At 42.6% G+C, this 27,893-nt stretch overlaps 1 protein-coding gene across 1 annotated transcript in view; it reads right to left on the bottom strand.

The window, feature by feature from the left end:
• Positions 1 to 461: 461 nt before the first annotated feature.
• Positions 462 to 27,893, bottom strand: part of tbx4 (T-box transcription factor 4) — a 120,494-nt gene continuing 93,062 nt past the window's right edge. The window contains exons 6-9 of the mRNA XM_041196704.1: positions 17,007 to 17,095; positions 15,725 to 15,727; positions 11,236 to 11,471; positions 462 to 1,078 (exon numbers count right to left, since the gene is read on the bottom strand). Coding sequence (XP_041052638.1) covers positions 462 to 1,078; positions 11,236 to 11,471; positions 15,725 to 15,727; positions 17,007 to 17,095 — 945 coding nt within the window. The remainder of the gene's footprint in view (positions 1,079 to 11,235; positions 11,472 to 15,724; positions 15,728 to 17,006; positions 17,096 to 27,893) is intronic.

The raw sequence follows: 27,893 nt of genomic DNA, 5'->3' as shown, positions 1-27,893 counted from the left end.
GAAAATATGATATTGTTCTTTATATATTCCACTATTGGATATAAGCACAAAATACTTGTCTTTTAGCGTTGTCCATAATGCACACAAGGATATGCGGAATGCATAGATTTCCCGGTCTAGTCACACAAAACTTCACAACAGGAGAGTACTGCAGCATTGCCCATTATGTCTGAGTTTACTTAAGACATCTTTGCAGAAAAAATCTTTACAGTTAGTTTCATCAACTCAACATTGAGCAAGAATCACAATCTGAAATAAGTAGTGAAAAGTAGAGTATTCTTGAAGGAGTATTCTTGAAGACAATAATAAGGTATATCTGGTTTAGTAGAGTCAAAGGGAGGGAATGTATTGAGGCAAATTCTAAGCTTTTGCAGTGTGAAATCTATCTGCCCAACGTTAGAAACCCAAACCTTTTCTGCATCCTTCTTACTAATAATACTGCTTGGTTATATCAGTCCGAGTCAACTGTCTGTCCAATTTGTCACGGGCCCCAAACCGGAATGGTATTGGGTCGGTAGCTCTCTCGGTAAAGATAGGCTTTGTGAGAAAAGGAACTCCCGAGCGTTTTGAGCGTGAGGAGAAGGTGGGACCCTCTCATGTGGCGAGAGAGGAATTCTGTCTCGTGGGGAACATGAAGAAATGGGTACCCGTTGCCGAACCTGGTGCTGAGGTGGCGAATGATAACCACTGAATTGTGAATCGCAGGGAGGCTGTGAGCTCTGTCCTGGGATGGCGGAGAGGTGAGGCATCATAGCTGTGGTGGTGAAGTGAGCTGAGAAATGCTGATAAGGAACGGTTTCCATGGTCTGAACACTGCAATTACCATACGGTGGAACGGAAGCCCACATGTTGCAGTTTAATGTTTGAGGAGGATGTTCCTCGGCGGCGGCACCTCCAGGCACCTCACTTCCAGGGGTGGAAAACATGCAGGCGTCCCTTAGATCTGCTTCGTTCCGATAGGATGGGCTCATCACCTGTTGGTCATATGGTGGTGGACGAAAGTAGTGTTCTTCGGCAATAGAAGCAGGGGCTTCTAGAAAAGGCCGTTTACAGGTCAACTCTGGATGACCATGGGCTTCTGAAAGGAGACAAAACATAAAGTGTGTCATCGTCGTTCATCCTATGAAAAAATAAAAATTATTGTTTGTTATACACCTTCCTACAGCCTCGTGGCAGTGTAAATGATAAACAATGACAGCACACCACTGAAAACATTATTCATGTTTGGTACCACTAATGACAACTCAAAACGCGTTTGTTAATTAATTTTTTAAAGTTTCATTTTATAAATATCTGTCCATCTCCCTATTTCCCTGTTCTCAATTTTTAAATTTCTTTTTTTTGTGATAATCAAGGTGACAGATGGTATTATTGGAAAGTTGAACCCTACTCTTTACTTGTTGCACTAATTAATCCTCAACTATTTAATCTCCAAGATATGACTGATCATTACCAAATTACTCCCTTTTTTGATATGTCTAGTTACAGGCAATAGTTTTTGAAAGCTGCAGGGAACAAGGAAAACTAGGAAAAGCAGCAACTGATCAAATAATATTAGGCTATAATTGGGCGGATAATGTGGCTAAAAATACATTTCAGCATGCAGCCTTATTTTTTAGATCAAAACCTTCCCTTACAATTCACAAGTATGCTTGCTCTTTCAGCGGAGAATGTTTGTGTACAAGAAAGATAAATGTAGATTAGGCAGTTTGCTCAATGAGTAAATATTTCTTCATTCCATCAGATGTTCAGCCCCTGATGTAACATGATGACGCATTTTCAAGGCTTCCCCCTGTAGCCAAGATAAGTACTCAAAGAAGCCAAGTGAAGATGGAGGTTAAGGATATTGAGTACTTCAACCAATATAACTGTGAAGGAAACCATGATGTACCTTTCTAAGCATGTTCTTATTATACTGTCTGATGGAGTGTTTTCTCTAAATTTTGAATGGTGGTTTTGAGATAGTTCAATCAGAAATAGACTGATTCCAAATATAATCTTTTACTTTTTGTTGTAATACACTTCTAACAAGCCTTCAATTTCAGTGTCTTTGACACACCTATATTTTTGAATGTTTTCCAAGCTCCAATTCAAAAATTCCTTGAGATTGAATTTTAATTAATGTAACTTGACCCACTAGGGTATGCATTCTTTCTCTTCTTGTTCTTTGACAACGCCCTACATAACATACAGTTAGCTGCAGGCTTCCCACACATCCCGATTTAGTTGACCTGAACCCCTCAGAAATTTATAGATAATTATCTTCTCCTTCCAGGACACATGTTCAGTCGGAAAAATAATCAGCACAATATCAAATAATAAAGCTTGTTCTCCATAGAGCAAAGAAAGATAAGGGAAGATTTAATGGAGGTGTTCAAAGTCATAAAGAGTTTTGATAGAGTGTATATTCAGAAGCATTTCCCACTGGTAGATGGAACTAGAGGATACAGATATAAAGTAATTGGCAAACCAACCAGAGGGAAGATGATGTACTTTTTAAAGCAGTGACTTATGATTGAAATGCACTGCTTGAAGGTGTTGTGGAAGCACATTCAATAGTAATCTTCAAATGGAAATTGGAAAGGAAAAATTTGCAGGGTCATGTAGAAAGAGCAAGAGCATAGGATTGATTAGATAACTCTTTCAAAGAGCCAGCACAGGCATGATGAGCCGAATGACCTCATTCTGTACTGTGTCATTTCGATTCTGTAGCTTCTGAAGAATCACAATCAATGGGATAAAATGTATTTGGACAATGTACTCTCTAATTTTACTGTAGTTTTGTTGCACACTGAAAACTAATTATCTCCGAGTGTTCACAGTTAAAACCTGAAAAAATAAACATACGGACAACAATTCAGAGGCTGAGATAGGGAAGTGTGAGTGTAATCGAAAATAATACAAGATACTTTAGGTTCTAATGGGTGTTGTCGTGTAACTTCGTAAAAAGGATTCCAGCAATGTCAATCTATAAATTTGCCAGGAGAAAGGATTCAGCAATAGCACTGCGTGTGTTCGCATTCTGACAAACTGCGGCCCAGTGTCTCTTTCTTCGCAACAAAAACAGAATTACCTGGAAAAACTCAGCAGGTCTGGCAGCATCTGACCTGCTGAGTTTTTCCAGGTAATTCTGTTTTTGTTTTGGATTTCCAGCATCCGCAGTTTTTTTGTTTTTATCTCTTTCTTCGCAGTTCCCCAAGCACTGAATTCTATATCTGAGGTACGGTTGCGTCAGAAGTATAGGCGAAGAGATTCCCCATAGAATGGAAACAATTAGGGGGAGGGGGAGGAATTTTCCCCTCAGCACTCCTGTGTATCCCATAAAATTTGGGACACTCACCCATTCTCCCAGTCAGGAAAGTATTTACAGGAAGTTTCGAGAAAAGCGGGGATAAAAAATACAGTCAGACATATAGGACAGTCGCTAAGGATCTTGCCTGGTATGGAACAGCCACACTGACCAGGAAGGTCCAGTTTAAGATTGCCTGTGAGCACTGAGTTGAAAGGGGAGTCTCAAATGTGCCTGAACCAAAGCAAAGATCAAGGGGAGGGGGAGGGACGCACATTTACTCCGGGATTCCTCCCTGCAACAAAATCCTGGTGTTGGGCGAGATGTTGGCAAGAGACACCGAGCAGACAAGTTTCTCGGTGTAAACTAGTGTTGTCCAATATGCTCGCCACTTTGTGGCAAATCGGTCCCGGACGTGGCGATTTGATGCTGCTCATTTTTAGGGCCACACAATACTGAAACAGAATTACCTGGAAAAACTCAGCAGGTCTGGCAGCATCGGCGGAGAAGAAAAGAGTTGACGTTTCGAGTCCTCATGACCCTTCGACAGAACTTGAGTTCGAGTCCAGGAAAGAGCTGAAATATAAGCTGGTTTAAGGTGTGTGTGTGGGGGGCGGAGAGATAGAGAGACAGAGAGGTGGAGGGGGTTGGTGTGGTTGTAGCGACAAACAAGCAGTGATAGAAGCAGAAAAAAAAACCCACTAGAGCTATACCTTGAGTGCCCTACCATCCATTCTTAATTAGCACATTCGTTTAGATAATATCACCAACTTTATCTTTAACACCTATGTGTTCTATTGTACTATTGTTGTTGACATCTTTTGATATTCTGCTTCTATCACTGCTTGTTTGTCGCTACAACCACACCAACCCCCTCCACCTCTCTGTCTCTCTATCTCTCCGCCCCCCACACACACACCTTAAACCAGCTTATATTTCAGCTCTTTCCTGGACTCGAACTCAAGTTCTGTCGAAGGGTCATGAGGACTCGAAACGTCAACTCTTTTCTTCTCCGCCGATGCTGCCAGACCTGCTGAGTTTTTCCAGGTAATTCTGTTTTTGTTTTGGATTTCCAGCATCCGCAGTTTTTTTGTTTTTACCACACAATACTGAGTTGTGTTAAAGTTGCAGCTGTAGGTATGAGTGTGGGTGTCAATCACTAGACAGCTATTTGTTATTCGTTCCTAATTGAGAAAGGAAAATCAAACCACGTGGCTGTTAGACAAGATTCACGTGGCGGCCAGACCGCGGTTATATTTATCAGAATTTATCGTTCAATTGTCAGTTTCCTCGTGACATGGAAACAGAAGCCATTTGTTCAACGAAACTGGAAAAATGGTCTGCCTTTTGTTACCTGATTTGTTCCTGTTCTTTCTGAGTCTCTCTAAATGACGATCCATTTAGATCCGCAAGATCTCTCTGTGATGCATTTTGAAGGCACGATCGGCCTTCCAAGGGACAGCGGTCCAATTGCCCTCGAAATTTACTTGGGGACCTAGTGTCACAGGGGAAGCTAACTGAAAACTTGGTTTTGTTTATTTGATATTTGGCAGTTTTCGCAAAAACAGTTGAGGTGGGTGAGTGATGAACAACGCATGGCTGCCCATGAGGGTTCAAATATGGCAAGCTTGCTGGTGGGGGGAGGTGCAGCAAGATTCAAAGTGTTCCGCTTTGATAATAATAGATTGAAACGAGCAACTAGGGCATTATTAGTGTAAGAGGAGAAATTGCAGGAGGTGAGCCGAAGGCCTATTAAATCTCCGAACGCCCCTTGAATCCCTTGCACATTAAAAATCTGTCTAACTCAGCCTGGAATATATTCAATGACCCAGCCTCCAATGCTCTCTACAGTAGAGAATTCAAAAGATTAGTGACCCTCTGGGAGAAGAAATTCCTTCTCATCTCTGTCTTAAATGGGACACGCCTTATTTTGAAACTGTGCCCCTAGTTCTAGATTCCCCAAGGGGGTGGGGGTGGGAGAACATTCTCTCAGCATCTATCCTGTCAAGCTCCCTTACATGTTTCCATAAGATCACCTCTCATTATCCTAAACTCCAATGAATATAGGCTCAACCTGCTCAACCTTTCCGCAAAAGACAATCCCTTCATCCCAGGAATCAAGCTAGTGAACCTTTTCTGAAATATCGCCAATGGAAGTATATCCTTCCTTAAATAAGGATACCAAACTGTAAACAGTGATCTAGATGTGGTCTCACCAAGGCCCGGTACAGCTCTTGACTACTTTCATACCCCATTCTCCTTGCAATATAGTACAACATTCTATTTGCCTTCCTAATTGCTTGCTGTACCTGTGTGCTAATCTTTTGTGATTCATGTACTAGGACACCCAGATCCCTCTCTACCACATTCTGCAGCCTCTCTCCATTTAGACAATATCCTGCTTTTGTATTCTTCCCACCAAAGTGGGCAACCTCATATTTTCCCACATTACACTTCATCTGCCAAATTGTTTGCCCCCTTACTTACCTATCTGTATCCCTTTGCAGACTCTGTGCATCCCTGTGACTTGCTTTCCTATCTATATTTGACTCATCAGCAAATTTGGTTATATTACAGTCTGTCCCTTCAAGTTATAAATAAAGATCATAAATAGTTGAGGCCACAGCACTGATCTTTATGGTCCTCCACTAGTTGCAGTTTGCCAACATGAAAATGACCCATTTACCCCCGCTCTCTGTTTGCTGGTACTTAGCCAGTCTTCTATCCATGCTAATATATTAACCCGACACCATGAGTTCTTACCTTATGTAGTAACCTTTTATGTAGCCTTAGAGTCTTAGAGCAATATGTTGCAGAACCTATCCGGGAACAGGCTATTTTAGATTTAGTAATGTGTAATGAGGTGGATTAATAAGAGATATTGTAGTTGAGGATCCTCTAGGGCATAGTGATCACAACATAGTAGAATTTCAAATTCAGTTTGAGGGTGAGAAACTTCAGTTTCAAATCTGTGTCCTCAACTTAAATAAGGGCAATTATAGAGGTATGAAAAAAGAGTTGTCTAAAGCAGATGAGAAAAATAGACTAAGGGGAAGGTCATTGGACAAGCAGTGGCAGACATTTAAGCGGATATTTCATAACGCTCAGCAAAAAAATTTATCCCGGTCAAAAAGAAGGAGTTGATGAGAAGGATGAACCACCCGTGGTTAACAAAGGTGGTCAAGGAGAGTATCCAATCAAAACCTAAAGCATACAAAGTGGTGAAATCTAGTGATAGGCCAGAGGATTGGGAATTTTTAGGAACGAGCAGAAGATGACTAAAACGCTGATAAAGAGGGAGAAAATTGATTATGAAACTAAATTGGCAAGAAATATAAAAACAAACAGCAAGAGCTTCTAGGGATATATATAAAAAAGAGAGTGGCTAAAGTGAGCATGAGGCCCTTGGAAGATATGACTGGAGAATTGATGATGGGATACAGGGAAATGGCAGATAATTTAAACCAATATTTTGCATCGGTCTTCAAGGACACTATAAACATCCCAAAGATACCAGATAAGCAAGGAGCTAATGGGAGGAAAGATCTTGTAACAGTCTTTATCACAAGGGACAAAGTATTTGAGAAACTAATGAGGCTAAAGGCAAACAAGTTGCCAGGACCTAATGGCCTGCATCCAAGGGTTTTTTAAGGAAGTGGCTGCAAAGAAAATGGAGGCATTGTTCAAAATATTCTGGAACTCACTGGATTCCAGGAGGGTCACAGTGGATTGGAAAACTGCTAATGTGACGCCCCTGTTCAAGAGGGAGGGAGACAAAAAGCAGGAAACTATAGGCCAGTCAGCCTAACATCTGTCGTTGGGTAAATGCTAGAGTCTATTGTTAAGGAAGAAATAGCAGGAAATTTAGAAAAGCTTAATGCAATCAAACAGAGTCAACATGGTTTTGTGAAAGGGAAATCATGTTTGACAAACTTGCTAGAGTTCTTTGAGAGTATAACAATCAGAGTTGATAAAGGGGAACTAGTAGATGTAGTGTATTTGGATTCCCAGAAGGCATTCAATAAGGTGCAATATAAAAGGTTATTGCACAAAATAGGAGCTCACAGTATTGTGGGTAATGTATTAACATGGATTGAGGATTGGTTAACACACAGAAGACAGAGAGTCTGGATTAATGGGTCTTTTTCAGGTTGGAAAGACGTAACTAGTGGTGTGCCACAAGGATCAGCCCTAGGGCCTCAATTATTTACCATCTGTATTAATAACTTGGAGGAGGGGGCAGAGTGCAATGTATCCAAATTAGCTGATGATACAAAATAGATGGGAAGGCATGTTGTGATGAGGACATGAGGAATCTGCAAGGGGATATAGATAAGTTGAGTGAGTGGGCAAAAACTTGGCAGATGGAGTTTAATGAAGGAAAGTGTGAGGTCATGCACTTTGGTAGGAAGAATCAAAAGGCAGACTATTATTTAAATGGAGAGAGACTCCTAAAAAGTGCAGCACAGAGGGATCTGGGTGTTCTTGAGCATGAAATATAAAAGGTTAACATGCAGTTGCAGCAAGTAATTAAGAAGGCAATTGGAATTTTGGCCTGTATTGCTAGGGGGTCGGAGTTTAAAAATAGGGAAGTCTTGTACAGGGTGTTGGTGAGGTCGCGCTTGGAGTACTATGTACAGTTTAAGTCCCCATATTTAAGAAAGGATATAGTGGCATTGGAGGCGGTTCAAAAGAGATTCATTAGGCTGATTCCTGTGATGAAGGGGTTGACTTATCAAGAACAGCTAAACAGGTTAGGCCTTTATTCATTAGAGTTTAGAAGAATGAGTGGTGATCTTATTGAAATGTTCAAGATTCTGAGGGGGCTTGACAGGGTAGATGTTGAGAAGATGTTTCCACTAATGGGGGAATCTTGAACTAGGGGACATAGTTACAGAATAAGGGGACACTCATTTAAAACTGAAATGCGAAGTAATTTCTTCTCTCAGGGGGTAGTGAATGTCTGGAATTCTCTACCCCAGAGAGTTGTGGAGGCTAGATCACTGAAAGTAGTTAAAGAGGAGGTAGATATATATTTGGAATATTGGGGAGTTGGGGGCTATGAGGAGCTGGCATGAAAGAGGAGCTGAGGCCTGGGGCAGATCAGCCATGATCTTACTGAATGGCCACTCCCACTCCTATTTCTTATGTTCTTATTAAATGCCTTTTTGGAAATTCAAATACGCCACATCTACTTATTTTACTTTATCCACCCTGCTTGTTACATCTTCAAAGAACTCTAATAAAATTGTTAAGCATTATTCCTCTTTCATAAAAACATGCTGACTCTGCTTGATTGCATTATGATGTTTTAAATGTCCTGCTACTACTTTCTTAATTATAGATTCCAGCATTTTCCCAACGACAGATGTTAGGCTAACTGGTTTATAATTTCTTGCTTTCTGTCTCCCTCCTTGAATAGAGATATTACATTTTCGGTTTTCCAATCCACTGGGACCTTTCAAAAATCTAGGGAATTTTGGACGATTACAACCAATGCAGCCACCATATTTGCAGCCACTTTTTTATGACCCTAGAATGCTGGCCATCAGGTCCAGAAGACTTGTCAGCCTTTAGTCCCAATAGTTTTCCTAGTACTTTTTCTCTAGTCATAATGATTGTTTAAAGTTCCTTCCTCCTTTTTGATTTTTTAATATTTTTGGAATTTTTTTGTGTCTTCTACTGGTGAAAACAGATGCAAAATAATTTTTCTAAGTGTCTGCGGTTGCAATAAGTTTGGCGAGCATCGAAATCCTATTGAATAACATTGGTGTAGACTAGGACTGAGTGTTGGCTCGGCTGCAATCTCCTGTCAGCTGTTTGGTAAGGCACAGAACTCCTTGGCAAAAGAGCAGTTTTGCCTGTCTGACCTGCTCTGTACAATGGCAACAGTGCAGCACATGGGAATGTGAAAAAACTGAATGTAATAACGGCAAAGTGTGGGAAACAAAAGTTAACTTTTTTTAAGAAACCATTATTTGTCAGTAAAATGCTGCTTTCCAGGCTGATGATTATATTAGCTTACGTTTATCAATTTTTTTTAGAAAAGCTGGAAGTTTCAGTAATTTATTGCCACGCGTCATCATGTATAAGTAGAAACAGCTAGTCTAACGAGAAATCAGAGGATCGTATCAGCTCTGTTATAAAAATACCATTACTGTACAGCTACAAAGACCAAACTTCTTAGCATCGATCAACGCAAGGAATGCTTATCAGTCTGAGCTGTTAATTACTGACAGTCTGCTTCCAGACCTTAGTCAAGCACTTATCCAGGCACCCGTAGCACTCATATTTACGTGTCACATTCCCTGACAAGATCAAGCAGCCCTCCTCATTTACCTTATCACTCCGTTTCCTCCCATTCTCACCACAGTCATATTACATTTCCCATTAATGTCAGGAGGATAACTTCATGTAGACAGACACACCAATGTGCAACAAAATATTAACTTCTTAAATGCAAACATATATAGCATATATAGCGCAGTATGTATTTATTTACACAATGTACAGATGATACAAGATTTATAGTTTAATAAATAATTGTCATTAGTAGCATGGGGTGATTCTGCGACTCTTGCATTTCTAGCAACGAGCAGCATTGGCAGAAAACACTTCGCAGGAAATCAAGCACTCTATGGTTTAACCACTACTATGGAAAAAGAGGCTGTGATTTTTGAAAAGCTCACCGTGAGCGCTGCTTATCGCTGGAGTTGCCCCTTATTGGTAATATTCTTTCAATTTATCATTGCTACATAAATGTCGTGTGTGTGATGTATAGTTTATAGAATGTGCGATATCAGCATAGAGCATAAAATTTGTGACTATACATTAAACTTCCATATGTAAATTTTGGATAGAGTTTATGAGTTAGCAGGCGGGCCCTTTACTGGACAGGACCGCAGGACTGAAAAAGGGTGGAGATCAGCGCAGATAAAAGCAAAAATACTGCGGATGCTGGAAATCCGAAACAAGAACAGAAAATGCTGGAAAAGCTCAGCAGGTCTGACAGCATCTGTGGAGAGAGAAACAGAGTTGACGTTTCTGAAGAAGACTCGAAACGTTAACTCTGTTTCTCTCTTCGCAGATGCTGTCAGACCTGCTGAGTTTTTCCAGCGTTTTCTGTTTTTGTTAGAGATGAGCGCACCGGCATCACGGCCCTGCCGACTCTTTCAGCCATAAAATTAATGACTAGAGATTTGATAGGTCCGTGAATCGGGGCATATTCTGAAAAGCTCCACACCCCAAACCTGGAAAATCTAAAAGTATGCAGCACATAGGACAAAAATAAATGATCATACCAGTCTTATCAAGTCCCAAATCTTCAGGCTATATTTGACCCTGTTTGCGTCACACTCCCTTAATACTATGGTACACCCACCAGATAATGGGAGTAAAAATCAAAACAAAGTAATAGAAAAATTTATGCCATATTGATAGGTAAAAAGCAAACAGATGGCAGAAGGTTAAAACATAACCGGATCTTGATACTCTGCTGACAAACGTTTTTGCCATGTGGTCATCTTGATTGAACCATGTGCTGCATTCTGGTCTGCTGCTCGCCGTCTAACATTCTGTATAATAACACTCGAACCGATAAGATACAAAGAACTTTCGCTTTTGACTGCAGAATTGTCCTTGTTATTTGATTGATTCAGCAGTTACTCGCTGGCAGTAAATTTCAAGTCTTGGAGTAACGGAACTGTTTGTCTTGCTGTTTTGGTAGTCAAACAAGAGGGAAAGTTAGCAGTAACAGAGACATAAGGGAGAGAGGAGTATTTGCGCGCCAGGATCCATATGTATTATAAAACCTCGCGAATGAGGGATTTTAAAAATAAAATTCTTTGAAAGCATTAATTATTGTGTCAATGCCATCCTTTACTCTTCGCTTAAGCCTCATATATCAATCATTACTCAGCACGCACTTAAACTTTGTCACCAGTTACCTCTTGGTTTAAAACAGTGATAGATTAGCCCCGAATCTCTCTGTGCTGCAAAGGGGCTGAGTGCCAGATCCTGAGTGCCCGATGCAGTTAACTGAATGGGTCCGTTGTTGTCGTACGGGTAGTGTTGGTGACCCTGCGTCCCGTGATGTGTGCTGGCTTCCATTTTCGGTGTCAACTGACCATGGTTAGAAATGAGTCTTTGCCTAACAATGCTTTTTGAAATCATTGGATATTCTCTGCAAAGAAAAGACAACGGAAGAAATTTGTATTTGTACTAGTTGACCTCCTGTAACACATTACACATAGCGAGTCAAAAGAGAATAATCTGGAATGTACGGAAAGGTAATTAGATCAGGGTGCCCAGAGATAAGATTTTAAATACACCGTTTCAGTGCCGTACACACTTAGGACTTTTGAGATGCATAACTGAGGTAGTAAAGTATTGCCTCTGATGGAAGGGTGTGATCACAGTGTAACACGTTTACATACAGAGTTTCCATTATAACTGTGGACATAGAAATTTTAATCAAAAACGTTCACCCATAAGTGTAAGATTCTTGGATAGGAAGTCCGTCTGGAGGAAGGTATCCAGCGGTGTACCCCAGGGGTCAGTACTAAGACCACTGCTTTTCTTGACATATGTTAATGCCTTAGACTTGGATGTTCAATTGGGTGGCACGATTTCAAAATTTGCAGATGATACAAACCTTAGAGTATTGTGAACTGTGAGGAAGATTGTGATCAATTTCAAGATTACATAGACAGATTGGTGCAATGGGCAGGCACATGGCAGATGAAATTTCATCAAGAGAAATGCGAAGAGATACATTTTGGTAGCAAGAACAAGGAAAGGAAACATAAGCTAAAGGTTTCAATTCTATAGGCAGTGCAGGAACAGAGAACATATATGCACAGATGGTTAAAGGTGACAGGGCAGGTTGAAAAAGTGGCTAACATGACATATGGGATTTTGGGCTTTATAAATACAGACAGAATACGAAAGCTAGGAAGTTGTGGGAAACCTTTATAAAACATTGTTTCCACCTCAACTGGAGTATTGTGTCCAATTTTTGGGCACTGCACATTAGAAAGGATGTGAAAGCGTTAGAGGAGGTGCAGTGAAGATTTACAAGAATGGTTCCAGAAAGTAGTGATTTCAGTTTGAGGACAGATTGGAGAAGCTGGGTTGTTCTTCTTAGAGAAGGTTTAGAGGACATTTGATAAAGGTGATTAAAATCATGAGGGGTTTAGACAGAATGGATAGGGAGAAATTGTTTCCTTTGGCAGAGGGATGAAGAACCAGAGAATACTGATTTTAGGTGATTAACAAAAGAACCAAAGGCGACAAGAGAAAACATTTTATTTACACAGCTAGTACTTAGGATCTGGAATGCATTGCCTAAGAGGATGATGGAGGCAGACACAATAAGGGCTTTCCAAAGAGAATTGGATAAACACCTGAAGATAAAAATGTGCAGGGTTACAGGCAAAGGGCAGGGGAGTGGGACTAGTTCCATTGCCCTTGCAGCGAGCCCACATGGACTCAACAAGCCAAATGGCCTCTTTCCATTCTGTGATTCGAAATCTAGACAGCATTTTTAATGAAATACAGATGTAAAAGTTTAGAATGAGACTAAGGTGTATTCTTCACAAAGGCATCTTGAAACATATAACTCTTATAAACTCTGGCGTCACATTTAGGAGGGATCACCCCTTCCATCCTTCCCCATTTCACCTTCATTTTTCATGTAAACCTTTTGCATTCTGACCTTTATTTTAAGGAAGGAAACTTATCATTAGAATGCCCCTTAAAATTGATGGGAACAAAGAGTTTTTACTGACATTTACATAGAAATGCATAGAAGTTACAACATGGAAAACAATAATTTGACCCAGCCCATTTATGTTGGTATTTAACCACCAAAACATGAAATGTCCTAATCACTTACCCATTCTGTTTTTTTTAACCCTTCTCCTTTATTCTCTCACCTTTCATCCTCTTTTTCTCCATCCAACTGCCAATCAAATTTTGCATGTTGACAGTTCTTGCTTCAACCATTCATCCAGAAAATAAATTCTACAGGCTCCATTTAGCTTCCTTACTTACAATTAATTTTGCATCATTGGCCTCATTCTAGACTTTCACATGAAATACTAACTAGGAGCAGGAGTAGATCACATGGCCCCTCATGTCTGCTCCACCATTCAATAAGATCATGGCTGATCTGATTGCAACCTCAACTCCATGGGCTGAATTTTTCATCCCGTGGACAGACGCACACCCAACCCGAACGGGAATAAAATAGTGTGCGATGACATCAGGTGAGTGTCCCTTAATCAATTAATTAAATTGAACTTTTAGCTGCCCGTCCAACTGTTTGATTGGCAGGTGGGCAAAAAGGCCATGCAGCCTTTGGATTTTTGAGGAAACCTCATGCATGGTGGGATGAGGTTTCTGATGTTAATTAAAAATAAAATAAAAATGTTTAAATCTCACTTTTAACATATATTAATGATTTGGACGTGGAGGGGTACAATTGGGAAATTTGCAGATGACACAAAGATTGGCCGCGTGGTGGATAGTGTAGAGGATAGCCATAATCTCCAAAATGATATAGATGGGCTGGTGGAGTGGACGGTAAAGTGGCAGATGGATTTTAACATAGAGAAGTGTGAGGTCATACTTTTAGGGAGGTCAAACAGTTACAGGGATTACACAATAAATGGGAATATACTAAGAGGGGTAGATGAAGTGCGAGATCTTGGCGTACAAGTACACAGGTCCCTGAAGGCAGCAGTTCAAGTAAACAAGGTTGTAAAGAAGGCATATGGAATGCTCTCCTTCATTAGCAGAGGTATAGAATATAAAAGTAACAATATAATGTTGGAATTGTATAAAACACTGGTGAGACCACAACTGGAGTATTGTGTGCAGTTCTGGTCACCACATTACAAGAAGGATGTAATAGTTCTGGAGAGAGTGCAGAGGAGGTTTACAAGAATGTTGCCAAAGTTAGAAAAGTGTAGCTATGAGGAAATTTTGGATAGGTTGGGGTTATTTTCCTTAGAACAAAGAAGGCTGAGAGATAACTTGATTGAGGTGTACAAAATTATGAGGGGAATAAATAGAGTGGACAGGATAAAATTGTTTCCCTTGGTGGAGAATTCTCGAACCAGGGGACATAGATTCAAGCAGAGTGGCAAAAGGGGGACATGAGGAAGAATTCTTTTATGCAGAGGGTAGTGGGTGTCTGGAATTCGCTGCCCAAGTTGGTGGTAGAGGCAGAAACTCTAAACTCTTTTAAAAAGTACCTAGATCTGCACCTTAAGTGCTGTAAGCTGCAGGGTTATGGGCTGGGTGCAGGAATATGGGATTAGAAAGGGCATGGCATGGCATGGACAACTTCTGTGCTGTAACTTTTCTATGGTTCTATGTGACAGAGTGATATGAGGGGACATGTTTTCCTTATTTTTCAATTGTTTATTTTTAATGTTAAAGATCTTCAGCTCCCTGAGGCAGCTCTGTGCCTTCAGGGAGCTTTCTGTGAGTACACCCACATGGCACCGACTTACACACTCGTCCACCTCCCCCTCCTTCTGCACCGTGCCACCATCACCAGCCCCCCTGCAGCGCTGAATGTTTCAGTGCATGATGCATGCTGGCCATTAATTGGTCAGCTAGCATGAAATCGCAGTCAGGGCCCAATCGTGGGTGGTGGACTGTTGCATGGCCGCTCCCAGGCTTGCCCACCGCACTTGCCTGATGAGGGGAAAATCCTCCCCCATATTCCTGCCTATCCCCAATAACCATTCACCACCTTGCTTATCAAGAATTTATCTACCTCTGCCTTAAAAAGAGAATTCCAAAGACACATGAACCTCAGAGAAAAAATTCTCCTCATTTCTTTCTTAAGTGGAAGACTCCTTATTTTTAGATAATGACCCCAAGTTCTAGATCCCCACACAAGAGGAAACATCCTTTCCAAATCCACCCTGTCAAGACCCCTCAGGATCTATATGTTTCAATCAAGTCACCTCTTACGTTTCTAAACTCCAGTGGATTCAAGCCTAATCTTATGTCATAAGGCAACCTATCCATTCCAGGTATTAGTCTAGTAAATAAAAACAAAAAAACTGCGGATGCTGGAAATCCAAAACAAAAACAAAAACAGAATTACCTGGAAAAACTCAGCAGGTCTGGCAGCATCGGCGGAGAAGAAATGAGTTGACGTTTCGAGTCCTCAGAGGACTCAAAACGTCAACTCTTTTCTTCTCCGCCGATGCTGCCAGACCTGATTAGTCTAGTAAACCTTCTCTTAACTGATGCCAATGCATTTACATCATTCCTTAAATAAGGAGACCAATACTACACACAATACTCCAGATGTGGTCTCACAAATGCCCTGTATAACTGAATCATAACCTTCCTACTTTTGTATTCAGCTCCCCTTGCAATAAACAATAACATTCCATTAGCTTTCCTAATTACTTGCTGTACTTGCATACTTACCTTCTGCAATTCGTGCACTAGTACACCCAAATGCCTCTGCATCTCAGAGTTCTTCAATCTCTCACCATTCAGATAGCATGCTTTCTTATTCTTCCTGCCAAAATGGACAATTTCACATTTTCCCACATTTTACTCAATTTACCAGATCTTTGCTCACTCACATAACCTATCTATATCCCTTTGTAGCCTCCATATGTCTTCTTCACAACTTAGTTTCCTACCTATCTTTGTGTCATCAGCAAAATTTAGCAGCCATACCTTTGGCCTATTCATCCAAGTCATTTATATAAATTGTAAAAGGTTGAGGCCCCAGTTCAGCTACTGGAAACAGTTTACCATCCTTTCATAATTTTTAACCATTCTATTATTTTCCCCCATAATATCTAATGTCTAAAGGAAATATTTGTTTTCGTTTCCTCGTAAACAGAAGTATCCTAATAAGTCTGCTTTATACCCTCTCTAAAGTCTCAATATTCTCCCTATAATGCGGACCCCAATACTGCATACAGTATTCTAACTGGATCTTATAAAGTTTTGATATAGAGTTGTCATTACTGCAGGTCAGTTATATTTTCAAGGGATATATTATGAAGTATTAATCCGAAGAGGAGTCACATTGGACTCGAAACGCTCACTTCGTTTCTCTCTCCACAGATATTGCGAGACCTGCTGAGTTTTTCCAGCACTGTCTGTTTTTATTTCTGTTATATTCTATACATCTTGCAATAAAATCTAGAATTTTATTCCTGTTAGAACCTATTCATGTGCAAGATTCGATTTGACATCTGGAAGAAGGAAATGGGATGAAATAAAAAGGGTTAAAGAAACATGCGTTTCATGTCCTGCGAACCTGTACCCTCAAATGCGTCTGATCTTCAACAACACCAAGTTGCTCTTCCAATGAAAGTATATACATTTTGATGAAAATACATTGAATTCTATCTGCCACTTTTTAGCCCATTCTCACATTTTATCAATGGCCTCCTTTGAAAATTTCTTTGGTTTCCATTTAACGTTCTGGTTGAAAACACCCACTGAATGCTTAAAAACTATACTTCTGATTGAAAAATCTAGACTGCTCTCTTCTCTGGCATTTGCTCAATTCTGGAAGAGTAGCAGAAACCTAGGAAATTACATGAGATGAAGGAGGGAAGGAAACTTGTTGAAAAAGAACTTCAGAAAAATAATGAAATTAAAATACAAAGATTTCAACAACCATTTAAATGAAATGTAGTACCTGCATGTTTGTTGCATAACGTACCTCTGTAAACGAGATACGCGCAGGTCACTGTCATCTCCCCCTCTGAATCCTTTGGCAAATGGGTTGTTTTCAATTTTTAGCTGGGTAATCTGTGAGGATAAGGCACATTTATATTAATTTGCTCTCTAACATCTTATTTCAGTGTCGGCCGATCGATCCAACAAACATCGAACAAATTTTTGTTCTCCCCTTTTAGAGTGCAACACCTCACGTGGTGCCGTCATGAAGTGTGAACCAATGTCTTTAATCACAGGCTTGTGAGTATTTATTCCTCACTTGTGCTATTTTAATTAGAATTGGTGTCTGGGGCAATGACTATGAATGGTAGAAAATTTGGCGCCACTTTATTCAGTACTGCATTTGAAGCATTGTGAAGCAGAGAACAGATAAACTACAATAGATAATCCTGAGATAAAAACAAAAAAACTGCGGATGCTGGAAATCCAAAACAAAAACAGAATTACCTGGAAAAACTCAGCAGGTCTGGCAGCATCGGCGGAGAAGAAAAGAGTTGACGTTTCGAGTCCTCATGACCCTTCGACAGTAGTTCTGTCGAAGGGTCATGAGGACTCGAAACGTCAACTCTTTTCTTCTCCGCCGATGCTGCCAGACCTGCTGAGTTTTTCCAGGTAATTCTGTTTTTGTTATAGATAATCCTGATTTGATAATCCTGTCGGTGCAGACACTGTAACAATTCTGTGATTCTGTGAGTTCTTCAGGTACCGAGTACCACTGGAATAAATCCCTGCCTTCTGCAGCAGATCTAAGGCTGGGGAGGTGAATCGGACGCTACTCTCATCCTTATTCCTAAAGTGACTATTTCATACTCCCAGTAAACAGACTGCTCTCCTTTTGGAAAATAAATATGTCTTCAGAACAGATTTAAAGCATGTTAACATATGAATTGAACAAACAACCTGGAGGCAGGAAACGTTGGACCCAGCAGGCTGTTTGTGTTGTCGAGTCAGAATTTTGACATCTTGATGATAATTCTGTTATTTATGTATTTAAATTCTTTCATGGGACGTGGAGCGGCGCTGGCCAGGCCAGCATTTTTAGCCAGCGACGCCCACGCCCCTTGAAAGAATAACTAAAAACAGGAACACCAAAAGCTGGGCAGAAGATTTTCGAACCAGAGGTGAATGTACGGCCGTAGCCCAAATGGCCGTGAGCTGGAGGTGCAAAGCTCCCTATCTCCAGAGCTAAGTTGCTTGCTCGGTTCCTAGTTCAAGAAAAGCCCATTACTGAGGTATCACATTTGAAATTCCAATTCATATTAATTTTATTCCGTATTTTAAATCGAAGTAAAATATAAGAGAAACCGCCCTATGATACTTTAAAATATTGTTTCCAATATCAGCAACAATAGACAATTTCACCTTAGACCATCCCTGATGTGTTTAAAGAAATAGTGTATCTGTGTTTCTTTTTATATTAGCCTTAGGCAAAAATAAGTGCCACATGACAGAAAACTCAGAGTCAAAAGTCTCTAGGCTTATTTGGCTCACATTGTAACCCTTGTTCATTCATTTTACTCCCTGAGTGAAGAGAGGTCACAACACTGTTCCTCCGCGGACTTGTTTGTTTAATGGATCCGCCCAATAAAATGTAACATCTGAAAAAATACCTTGACTAGAGGCAGGTATTGGTAAATCTATTAGAACCACTTCAAACTGCTGTTCTCAGTGTCTTATTATCCAAATTTATCTTCGCATCTGGTAACACTGCACTGTTCACAAGTCCCTTAAGCCATGAGTGAGTCCATGATCACAGCAGTAATCTTTAACCCACCTTCAAAATCGCTAAATTTAGTTTCATATTCTCGGCTACAATTTGATGGTTTCTTGAGAGCCGTCTTCTGTCTCAGCAGTCTAACAACAGTTCCCACAAGCAGAACATATCGCCTAAGATCCGGGAACTGTACAATTTTTTACACTTTGCGGAGCTTCATTCCAAGCTGACAATTGCCTCTCTCGCATCAAACGGTTTTACTAGTGCGTTTAACATTGTTTCATGCTACAGCACACTGCCAAATTCTTTGCTTTCGACATAATCACGCACAAGTTTATAAATTAAAGTGACTATAATCTTAATCCACAATAGAATTATAATGCGATGCGCAGTCAAATGATATTAAAAATACAGCGACCGTTAACTTCTCTGTTATTTTGCCATTAAAATACAGCAATCACGGACAGAATGAGGTTTCATGAGGGTTTTTAAATATTTAATAAAGGTTTCGGTAAAAGTTATGGACATGTCCCAACTCATGTGACAATGTCACATGAGGGGACATGTCAGGGAAATCTTGCTATCATTTGTTAAATAATTTTTAATTTGGAGCCAATCTCCCTGAGGCAGCACTTAGCCTCAAGGAGATCAGTGCGCTCTTTTGCGCGCATGTGTGAAAGAGCACACTCCCAGCTGAGGGAAATCCCTCCCTGCACAGGGAGCCAAAGTGCTTCCTGGTGGATGTCACACTGAAATTGGCCCATCCATGTAAAATGCACCCCTTCCTGCACCTCCCCCCAACAGTGGAAAAATTTTTCCCCTTAAGTTTGAACCTGTGGTTTTGCTTTCAGTCTTGTTGGGGAAAGGCTGAGAACTGAAGGCTACCCTGACTAGCTCTCTCTCTCTCTCTCCTCCTCTCTGTTTTGTGAAATCATATGTAGTTCTTGAACTGTAGCCAGACAATCCTCATCTGAGTGTAGTTTGTCTGCATAATTTTGGTCTTGCTAGCTGAGACAGGAAGAATTGGTCCAGCTATGGTCTTCTCCACCCTGAAGCATTGTTGGTGAACTTCCCAACATCTACTGGACCCACCCAAGGAACCCTTCACGTGAGGGAACTTCAGACCGACAGCATCAAACCTCCATGAACTTTATTTTTCATTTCTTTCTAGGAAAGATTTTTTTCCCCTCCACCCAACTCCGCAGAGACTACCTGTATGTCTTTTGTTTGTCTGTGTATGCGTGTCCGTGTATGTGCTGGGGAAGTTTAAAAGAGTTAGTTAGTTAGTTACACTTCCAGATTACGATTGTGTGTCAATCAGTTCTTGAAACTTGTTTAAAAGGAGTTTTGTTTTATAATAAATTAATCATTCTGAGTTTTTGAAAGAAGCCTGGTCAGTGTCTCTTTCCTTCTGGGTACTAGAGGTATAGGTACACAGTTGGCCATTTTAATTAGAAAATTAGCATTTAAATTAATGGTACGCCCTGCGGAGTAGAGGGGCTTGATAATTCACACACTCCTCCCACCCCGGTTGTAACAATCAGGAAAGAGTACAAAAAAGCCATTTTTACAATCAAGAATGTTTTTCCAATAGTGTTCCAATATTCAGTTCCCAGTGCCAAAAATGCTTCCAAATTTAATCTCTGGAGTGAGATGAACAATTACATGTAAAATCTTGATGAGCAACAATCCAGCATATTTAGCTAGTATGATATTATTCAATGTTGGCTGGTTGCATTTTGCATATGACATCAAGGGCAGAATTTTGCCCTCATCGGGTGGGCTCAATGGGGGTGGGCAGAGGTGGTCAAGAATCCGACTGCTGCCTACGATCGGGGCCAACCACGATTTCACACTGGCAGGCCAATTAAGGCCCGTCCAGTGTGAAACGCAGTTCATCACTGGCCAGGAAGAGCCAAGCAGGGGCAGAGGCCTCTTGACTAACGGGTCCAATGTCGACCTGGTGGCTGGTTTAAAAATGGCTCAGGCAGCCTGAGAAAGGCTGCCAGGGAAGGATGTCTGTCCATCGCTGCAAGGATGGAGTCAAGTGCGTCAGCAAAAGTCAGGTGGGAGGGCAGGTCGGTTGGGCACTCAGCCCTCCGTTTTTCCGACAAGTGCCTTGCTGCCCTTCTGGAAGAGGTGGCTGCCAGAAGAGACATCTTTGTCCCCAGAGATAGGAGGAGGAGGCCACCGCACCTCACCAAGAAGGCATGGGAGGAGGTGGCAGCCCAGGTGAGCAGCCACAACAGGATGCAGCACACCTGGGTGCAGTGCCAGAAACACTTCAATGACCTGCTGCACTCAGGAAGGGTGAGTACCATGTTGGCATCAGTCAGTATGTTCAATTGTTTTGGGCTGGCCGTCCCTCCCATGGAGCTCAAGGGTGTTAGAGTCTGAGTGCCAGCTGTGCCAACAAGGTGCTGACCAAGGGGCTGAGCCCTGGCTGCTTTGACTGAGTGCCTTACGGCTCAAGGGCCATGACTTGGATATGACCTGCAAGGTGCTCCTCAGCTGGGGTTAGCCAGGCTGTAATGGTGCTGCAGGTAGAGTGGGCTTATCAATGCTCCTCTGTCTTTTCAGGAGGAGACATCCCATAACAATATTGAGAGGTTGCAGACTGGCAGTGGACTCCCACACCTTCTCATCCTCTCCCAGTCTCTTCATTGATATAAGCCTTAAACCTGGATTTCCCATTGATCATTGAAAGACAAGGGCAACATGTTGCAGATCTCCATGGTCTCACCAGGGTACCTGGCATGCACAGTGACAGTGTGATGACTTTAACTAATGACATGTCCTTCTTCTCCCTTTTAGGTTCACCAGCAGATGCTGCTCTCCAGGCCCTGAAGGGCCACCCCTGACACCAGAGGACCACCATGCTCCGCAAGCACCTGTGTCATACCCGCTCTCTGAACCAGGCACCAGTGCAGATACTAGCACCTTGGTGGGCATTAGTTCAGTGGCTAATATCTTGGTGCACATTGTTAAGGCCCCTTCACACTCGCTTGACGTTCATGCGTAGACAGAGAGTGCCCAGGGCGCTGGCAGTTGGAGGACTGCTGGAGACCAAGACATTGCTCAGTCGAAGGCTGATGATGAACGTCTGGAGTCATCCATTAGGCAGCAGATGCTGGATGTCCAGCTGGGTGCACAGGAGGATCTGGCGGAGATCCAAGAGGATATTCGTGCCATAGTCTCCATTGTGGAGGAGTCCCTGTGGAGCTTGAGCACTGTGCTGACCCTCATGGCCGAGCACACTGCCTCCTCCATTGAGAGAGTGGCGACAGTCATGAAGAGGCAGTTCCAGGAACAGAATCAGGGGTTCCTGGGTTTGTGCTCAGACCTGCAAGCACTTACACGGGTAGTGACCTCAGCTGGTCAGTGTCTGTGTGTGAGATGAATGGGGCACTCAGTATCCCACTAGGTGCCCATCCATTAACGGTGAACAGGGAGGTCTACAGAGACCAAACATTGGCACACGAGCTGCCTGTCGTCTCTGCGGGCTCCTCTCAGGGTGCTCTGAATGACAGCAGCAGCTCCTCCACCCCTCTGCCAGTGATTGTGGCATCTGATGAAGCTGTGGCGACTGGGGAGATGCCAGCTGTGGCAATGGCTGCTCCCTCCCAGGCGCGGCCAGCACAGGCTCCACTGGCCAAAGGACAACCGACAAGGTCATCAAGGCCAACAGGACAGCACAGTCAGCAGGCTGCTTCCAATGCCGCTGCCAGTGAGGGGGGAGCACCAAGACATAGCGCCTGTAAACGTAAGTTTAAGGCACCTTAAGCACGAGGGGGACTGGTCATGGATGATCTATTGTTCCTCCATTTTATTTTTCTTTCTTTAATGGTGTGACTACCAATACTGGATATTTTTCTATTCAAGCCTATGTGAGCTCCAACATAAAATGACATTTGCTTTTGTGTCTGTGGCCTGAGCATGCTTCGTTTGTTTTGTAGGTGCAAGGTAGGCCATTATGTAATGCTGGCTGTGGGTGACTGTATATTGGGGGCCAAGGAAAGAGTCATTTCTGCAATTCAGGATGGAGGCAGCAGCCCTGGCATGATGGGGTAGTTCTTATTTGGCAGCCTAGCTGAAGGAGCATTGGATCAAGGTGTCTCTAGTGTCCCAGCTCCCTTGGAGGTTGCCGAGATCAGGCTCCAAGCCCTCAGCATTCTCCTCACCATGCTCCTCTTCTGACTTACTACAGGATTCATCCTCTATTGTCTGTGCAGCTGCGTCAAGATTCTCTTCCTCAGTGGGTCTCCCTTGCCAGTGCCAGATTGTGGAGAGTGCAGCATGCAACCACAATCAGTAACAACCACTCTAGGGGGTATCACATGGCGGTCCCTGAATGGTCCAGGTGTCAGAAGCGCATCCTGATAAGACCTATGGTTCTCTCTACCACTGCCCTTGTGGAGGCATGGCTCCTGTTGTACTGCTGCTCCACCTCTGTTCTTGGGTAGCAGAAAGGTGTCATGAGGTGTCAAGCCCTTGTCACCCAGGAGCCACCCATCCAGTTGGGCTGAAGCACTGAATAGCCTCGGCACCTGGACGCGTCTCAGGATGTATGCGCCATGGGAGCTGCTGGGAAACCTTGCACAGGCTTGCAGAATCTGCATCCTGTGGTCATACATTATTTGCATGTTCATGGAGTGGAATCCCTTCCTGTTGACGAAGGCACCTGGCTGACCCGCTGGCGCCTTGATGGCCACATGTGTGCAGTTGATAGCATCCTGAATGCAGGGGGGCCCAGCAATCACTGCAAAGCCTCTGGCTCGCTGTGTCTGGCTGGCCTCGTCCATACAGAAATCAATGAAAGTCAATACCCACCTGAACAGAGCTTCTGTCACCAGCTTGATGCAGCTGTGGACAGCTGATTGGGACACTCCACACAGATCTCCCACTGAGCCCTGTAAAGAGCCAGAGGCATAAAAGTTGAGGGCCACTGTGACCTTCAGAGCCACTGGCATGGGGTTCCACCCACACAGTTGGAGGTGATCTCAGGGCCTACCATCTGACAAATGGAGGTCACAGTCTCCCTGGAGAGGTGGAGCCTCCTTCCGCATTGCATCTCAGACATATTGAGGTACTTGTATTGCCGCCTGTAAACCCTGGCAGCAAGATAGCGGCATCTTCTGCGGCCCCTTCCACCTTGGACTTCCTGCTGGCCCTGCGCCCCTTGCGCCTGCGCCTCTCCTCCCACAGGTCACTCCCCTGGAAGCTGCATAGGGACACATGGCCTTCTGCCCCTCTGTTCCTCCTCAGAAGAGGTGCCTCCAGCGGAGAGCACAATCCCCATTACCAGGGTAAGGGAAGGCTGCCTGATACCTAGAAGGGTCCACACAGTCTCAATCCTCAGGGGGCCTGGGAGACACCAATGAGTGCAGAAATGGAGCTTGGAAATGCTAGGAATGAAGCTCTGATTAGAGATTAAGCTGCCAAGTACCAATAAGCAGCAAGTTATCTCCAGAACTCCTCACCACTCACATTGACAATGCTGCTGACCCTTCTTATCCTGCCCGTGAATAAGGCTTTGCAAATTGTGGCCTGCCCGCCTGCCTGTTTTGCCCATGCAATGAGCGAAAAATTGAACAGGCAACGCCAAATTGCCGTCAATTGGGTTGTCAAGGGCCTTAACTGGCCTCTTACTTAATGGCAGGCGTGACTCCAACTCCCGCGCGTGCCCGCCAAGCGAAATATTGACCGAGTGCACAATTATGTCGGGACGCTTGCGCAACGTCATCGTGCGTCATCTTACGCTCGAGCGGGTCGGGCGCATGCCCGCCCGCTCACAGACAAATTGTGCCCCCAAGACTATCATTGTAGCACAATAATCGTGTTCAACAAACAATCTATACCAATAGTCTTGTATATATTTCTTCTTTTAGCAATAGTCTTACTCAAAACTATAACATGCTCCATTGAGGTGTTAATTTAATTGAGAAATTATTATACTATTTCTGATCAGTTGGGGTGCTATTTTACGATGATGGAAAACACACTCAACAGAACCAAAAGATGCTGGTTCTGCTGGAGGGCATTATTTAGTTTAAATTTTCTTTTGGCACGATAGGAACTAGTCATAAAGCCAGTTGGAGTTTTATTTCTGTCGTTACTTAGCTATAATTTCTAATCCAACATATTTATAAAAAATATAATTTAGATAGATTTGCTAACACAAAACTATTAAGGAGATTGATAGGACAGATGCTGGGAGAATGTTTCCCAGAGCTGGGGAGTCTAGAACTATGGGTCACAGTCTCCAAATAAGGGGTTGGCCATTTAGGACAGAGATGAGGAGAAATTTCTTCACTCAAAGGGTTATGGAACTTTGGAATTCTGTACCCCACAGGGCTGTAGATACTCAGCCATTCAGTATATTTAAGACAGAGATTGATAGATTTTGTGATAATAAAAGGAATTAAGATTATAGGGACAGTGTGGAAGGTAGAAATAAAAACAGAAAATGCTAGAAATACACAGCAGGGCAGGCAGCATTTGTGGAATGAGAAGCAGAGGGCAGAATCTTCTGTTCAGCGAGCGGGGGGCGGGACCCACTTGCCGACACATAAAATGCCACAAGGTGACATCGGGCATGTGTCCCGATGTCAACCCGCGCCATTTAGATTTTCAGTTTGGCAGGCGCACAACCAAATCGGCTGCGTGCCCGCCAAACTGTCAAAGGCTTATTAAGGCCATTAAAAAACTAATTAACATGATTAATGGACCTGCCTTAAGGTTGGCGGGCAGGTCAGGAGCCCAGGCGGGCTTCTGAAAAACGTGAATCCTCATCCACGGGCGGGATGAGGTTTCATGAGGGTATTAAAGTTTTTATAAAATGTTTAAATGAAAGAAATTGACGTGTCCCAGCTCATGTGACAGTGGCACATGAATGGACATGTCAATAGTTTTACTCCCCTTCTTTATTGAAAATTTTCAAACCAGAGCCAATCTCCCTGAGGCAGCATTTTGCCTCAGGGAGATCTGTGCGCTCTTTTCACGCGCATGTGCGATAGAGTGCATTCCTGACTCAGGGAATTCCCCCCTCCCCACCCGCACAGGGAGTGCATGGGGCAGACGTCACGCTGGGTGGGCCTTATTTGGCCCACCCATGTAAAATGGTGGCGCACCCCCAATGGGGGCGCTGATCGGGAACCCGCCCGCTCACGTCTGCTCCCACACATCCCCCCCCACCTCCCCCCCCCCACCCCCCCAGATGGGGGGAAAATGTTGCCCAGAGTGAATGTTTCAGGTTAATGACTTTTCATCAGAAACAACAACTTGCTTTTATACTGGACCTTTAACATAGTAAAATGACCCAAGGTGTTTCCATAAGACCATAAGATGTTGTAGAAGTAGGCCATTCAGCCCATCGAGTCTGCTCCGCCATTCAATGAGATCATGGCTGATCTGATAATCCTCAACTCCACTTTCCTGCCTTTTCCCCATAGCCCTTGATTCCCTTACTGATTAAAAATCTGTCTATCTCAACCTCAAATATACTTAACGACCCAGCCTCTACAGCCCTCAGAGGTAAAGAATTCCACAGATTAAGTACCCTCTGAGAGAAGAAATTCATCCTCATCTCTGTTTTAAATTGGAGTCCCCCCTTACTCTGAGATTATGCCCTCTGGTCCTAGACTCTCCCACAAGGGGAAACAACCTCTCAGTATCTACCCTGTCAAGCCCCCTAAGAATCTTATATGTTTCAATAAGGTCACCTCTCATTCTTCTAAATTCCAATGAGTACAGACCCAATCTACTCAATCTCTCCTCATAAGAAAATCCCTCCATACCCGGGATCAACCTAGTGAATATTCTCTGGACGTCTCCAATGCCAGTGTATCTTTCCTTAGATAAGGGGACTAAAATTGTTCACAGTATTTGAGGTGTGATCTAAGTAGTGCCTTGTATAGTTTTAGCAAGACTTCCCTATTTTTATACTCAATTCCCTTTGTAATAAAGGCCAACATTCCATTTGCCTTCCCTATTACCTGCTGAACTTGTATGTTAGCTTTTTGTGATTCATGCATGAGGACCGCCAAATCCTTCTGTGCTGCAGCTTTCAGCAGTCTTTCTCCATTTAAATAATATTCAGCTCCTCTATTATTCCTGCCAAAGTGCATAACCACAATTTTTCACTGGAATGATATCAAACCAATTTAATACTGAGCCACAAAGGGTGATATTAGGGCAGATGACCAAAAGGATGGTCAAAAATTGAGATTTTATGGTGTGTCTTAAAGGCGGAGAGGGAGTTAGAAAGACAGAGAGGTTTAGGGAAGGAATTCAAAGATTAGGGTCTCAGCTACCAATGGTGGTGCAATTAAAGTCAGGGATTTGCAAGTGGCCAGAATCGGAGGAACAGAGATATCAAAGAGCATTTCAAAGATAGAAAGGGGTGAGGCCACAAAGGAATTTAAAAGCACAGTTGAGAGTTATAAAATTGAGGCATTGCTGGACCTGGAGCCAGTGTAGGTCAGCAGGGGCAGGATTGATGGGTGAACAAGACTTGGTCTGAGCTAAGGGGCAGCAGAGTTTTGGATGAGTTTAAGTTTATGAAGGGTGGAAGATGGGAGGCCAAACAGAAATGCATTTTAATAATCAAGTCTAGAGGTAAGATACGATAATAGAACCACTTCAAGAAACAGGTGGTTGAATATTTATAGATTAAATGAACGTCTGCTCATTAAATCAGCACAAGTCAGATGGCACTTACAACTTTTATGATAATGCGATTGTGCATTTTCATTTTGATGGGAATTCATCCACTCCTTTTTGTTTTCCATTTTTGCAATACTTTCTTTGCAGCATGTTGCAGACTCTATTTCATGCGTTTTCCATTTGCTTTCCATTTCATGTTCTGAAACCTCTGTTTGCCCTGTTTCCTCAATCCTGAGACATTCATATATATATTTTTTACTTTAAGAGTGAATGCCTCTGCTGTTCTCATCTTTCAGTCAAGGTCTAAATGGTTGCACATCTTTTCCTTTTTTGGGATTTTCAGTTTGGGATTTTAATTTTTGCCAGAAAGAGACAATAAACTGATGGGAATTTGGTTACTTTCAAATGATATTGCTATGATGTCACTAGGTCAAAATCCTGGAAATCCCTACCTAATAGCATTGTGTGAGAGCTCCATTACATGCACAGCAG

This window comes from Carcharodon carcharias, chromosome 10 (genome assembly GCF_017639515.1).
Source record: "Carcharodon carcharias isolate sCarCar2 chromosome 10, sCarCar2.pri, whole genome shotgun sequence".
NCBI classification, from domain to species: domain Eukaryota; kingdom Metazoa; phylum Chordata; class Chondrichthyes; order Lamniformes; family Lamnidae; genus Carcharodon; species Carcharodon carcharias.
Note: the sequence above shows the minus strand (reverse complement) of the source record. Positions and strands in the feature narration are given on the sequence as shown.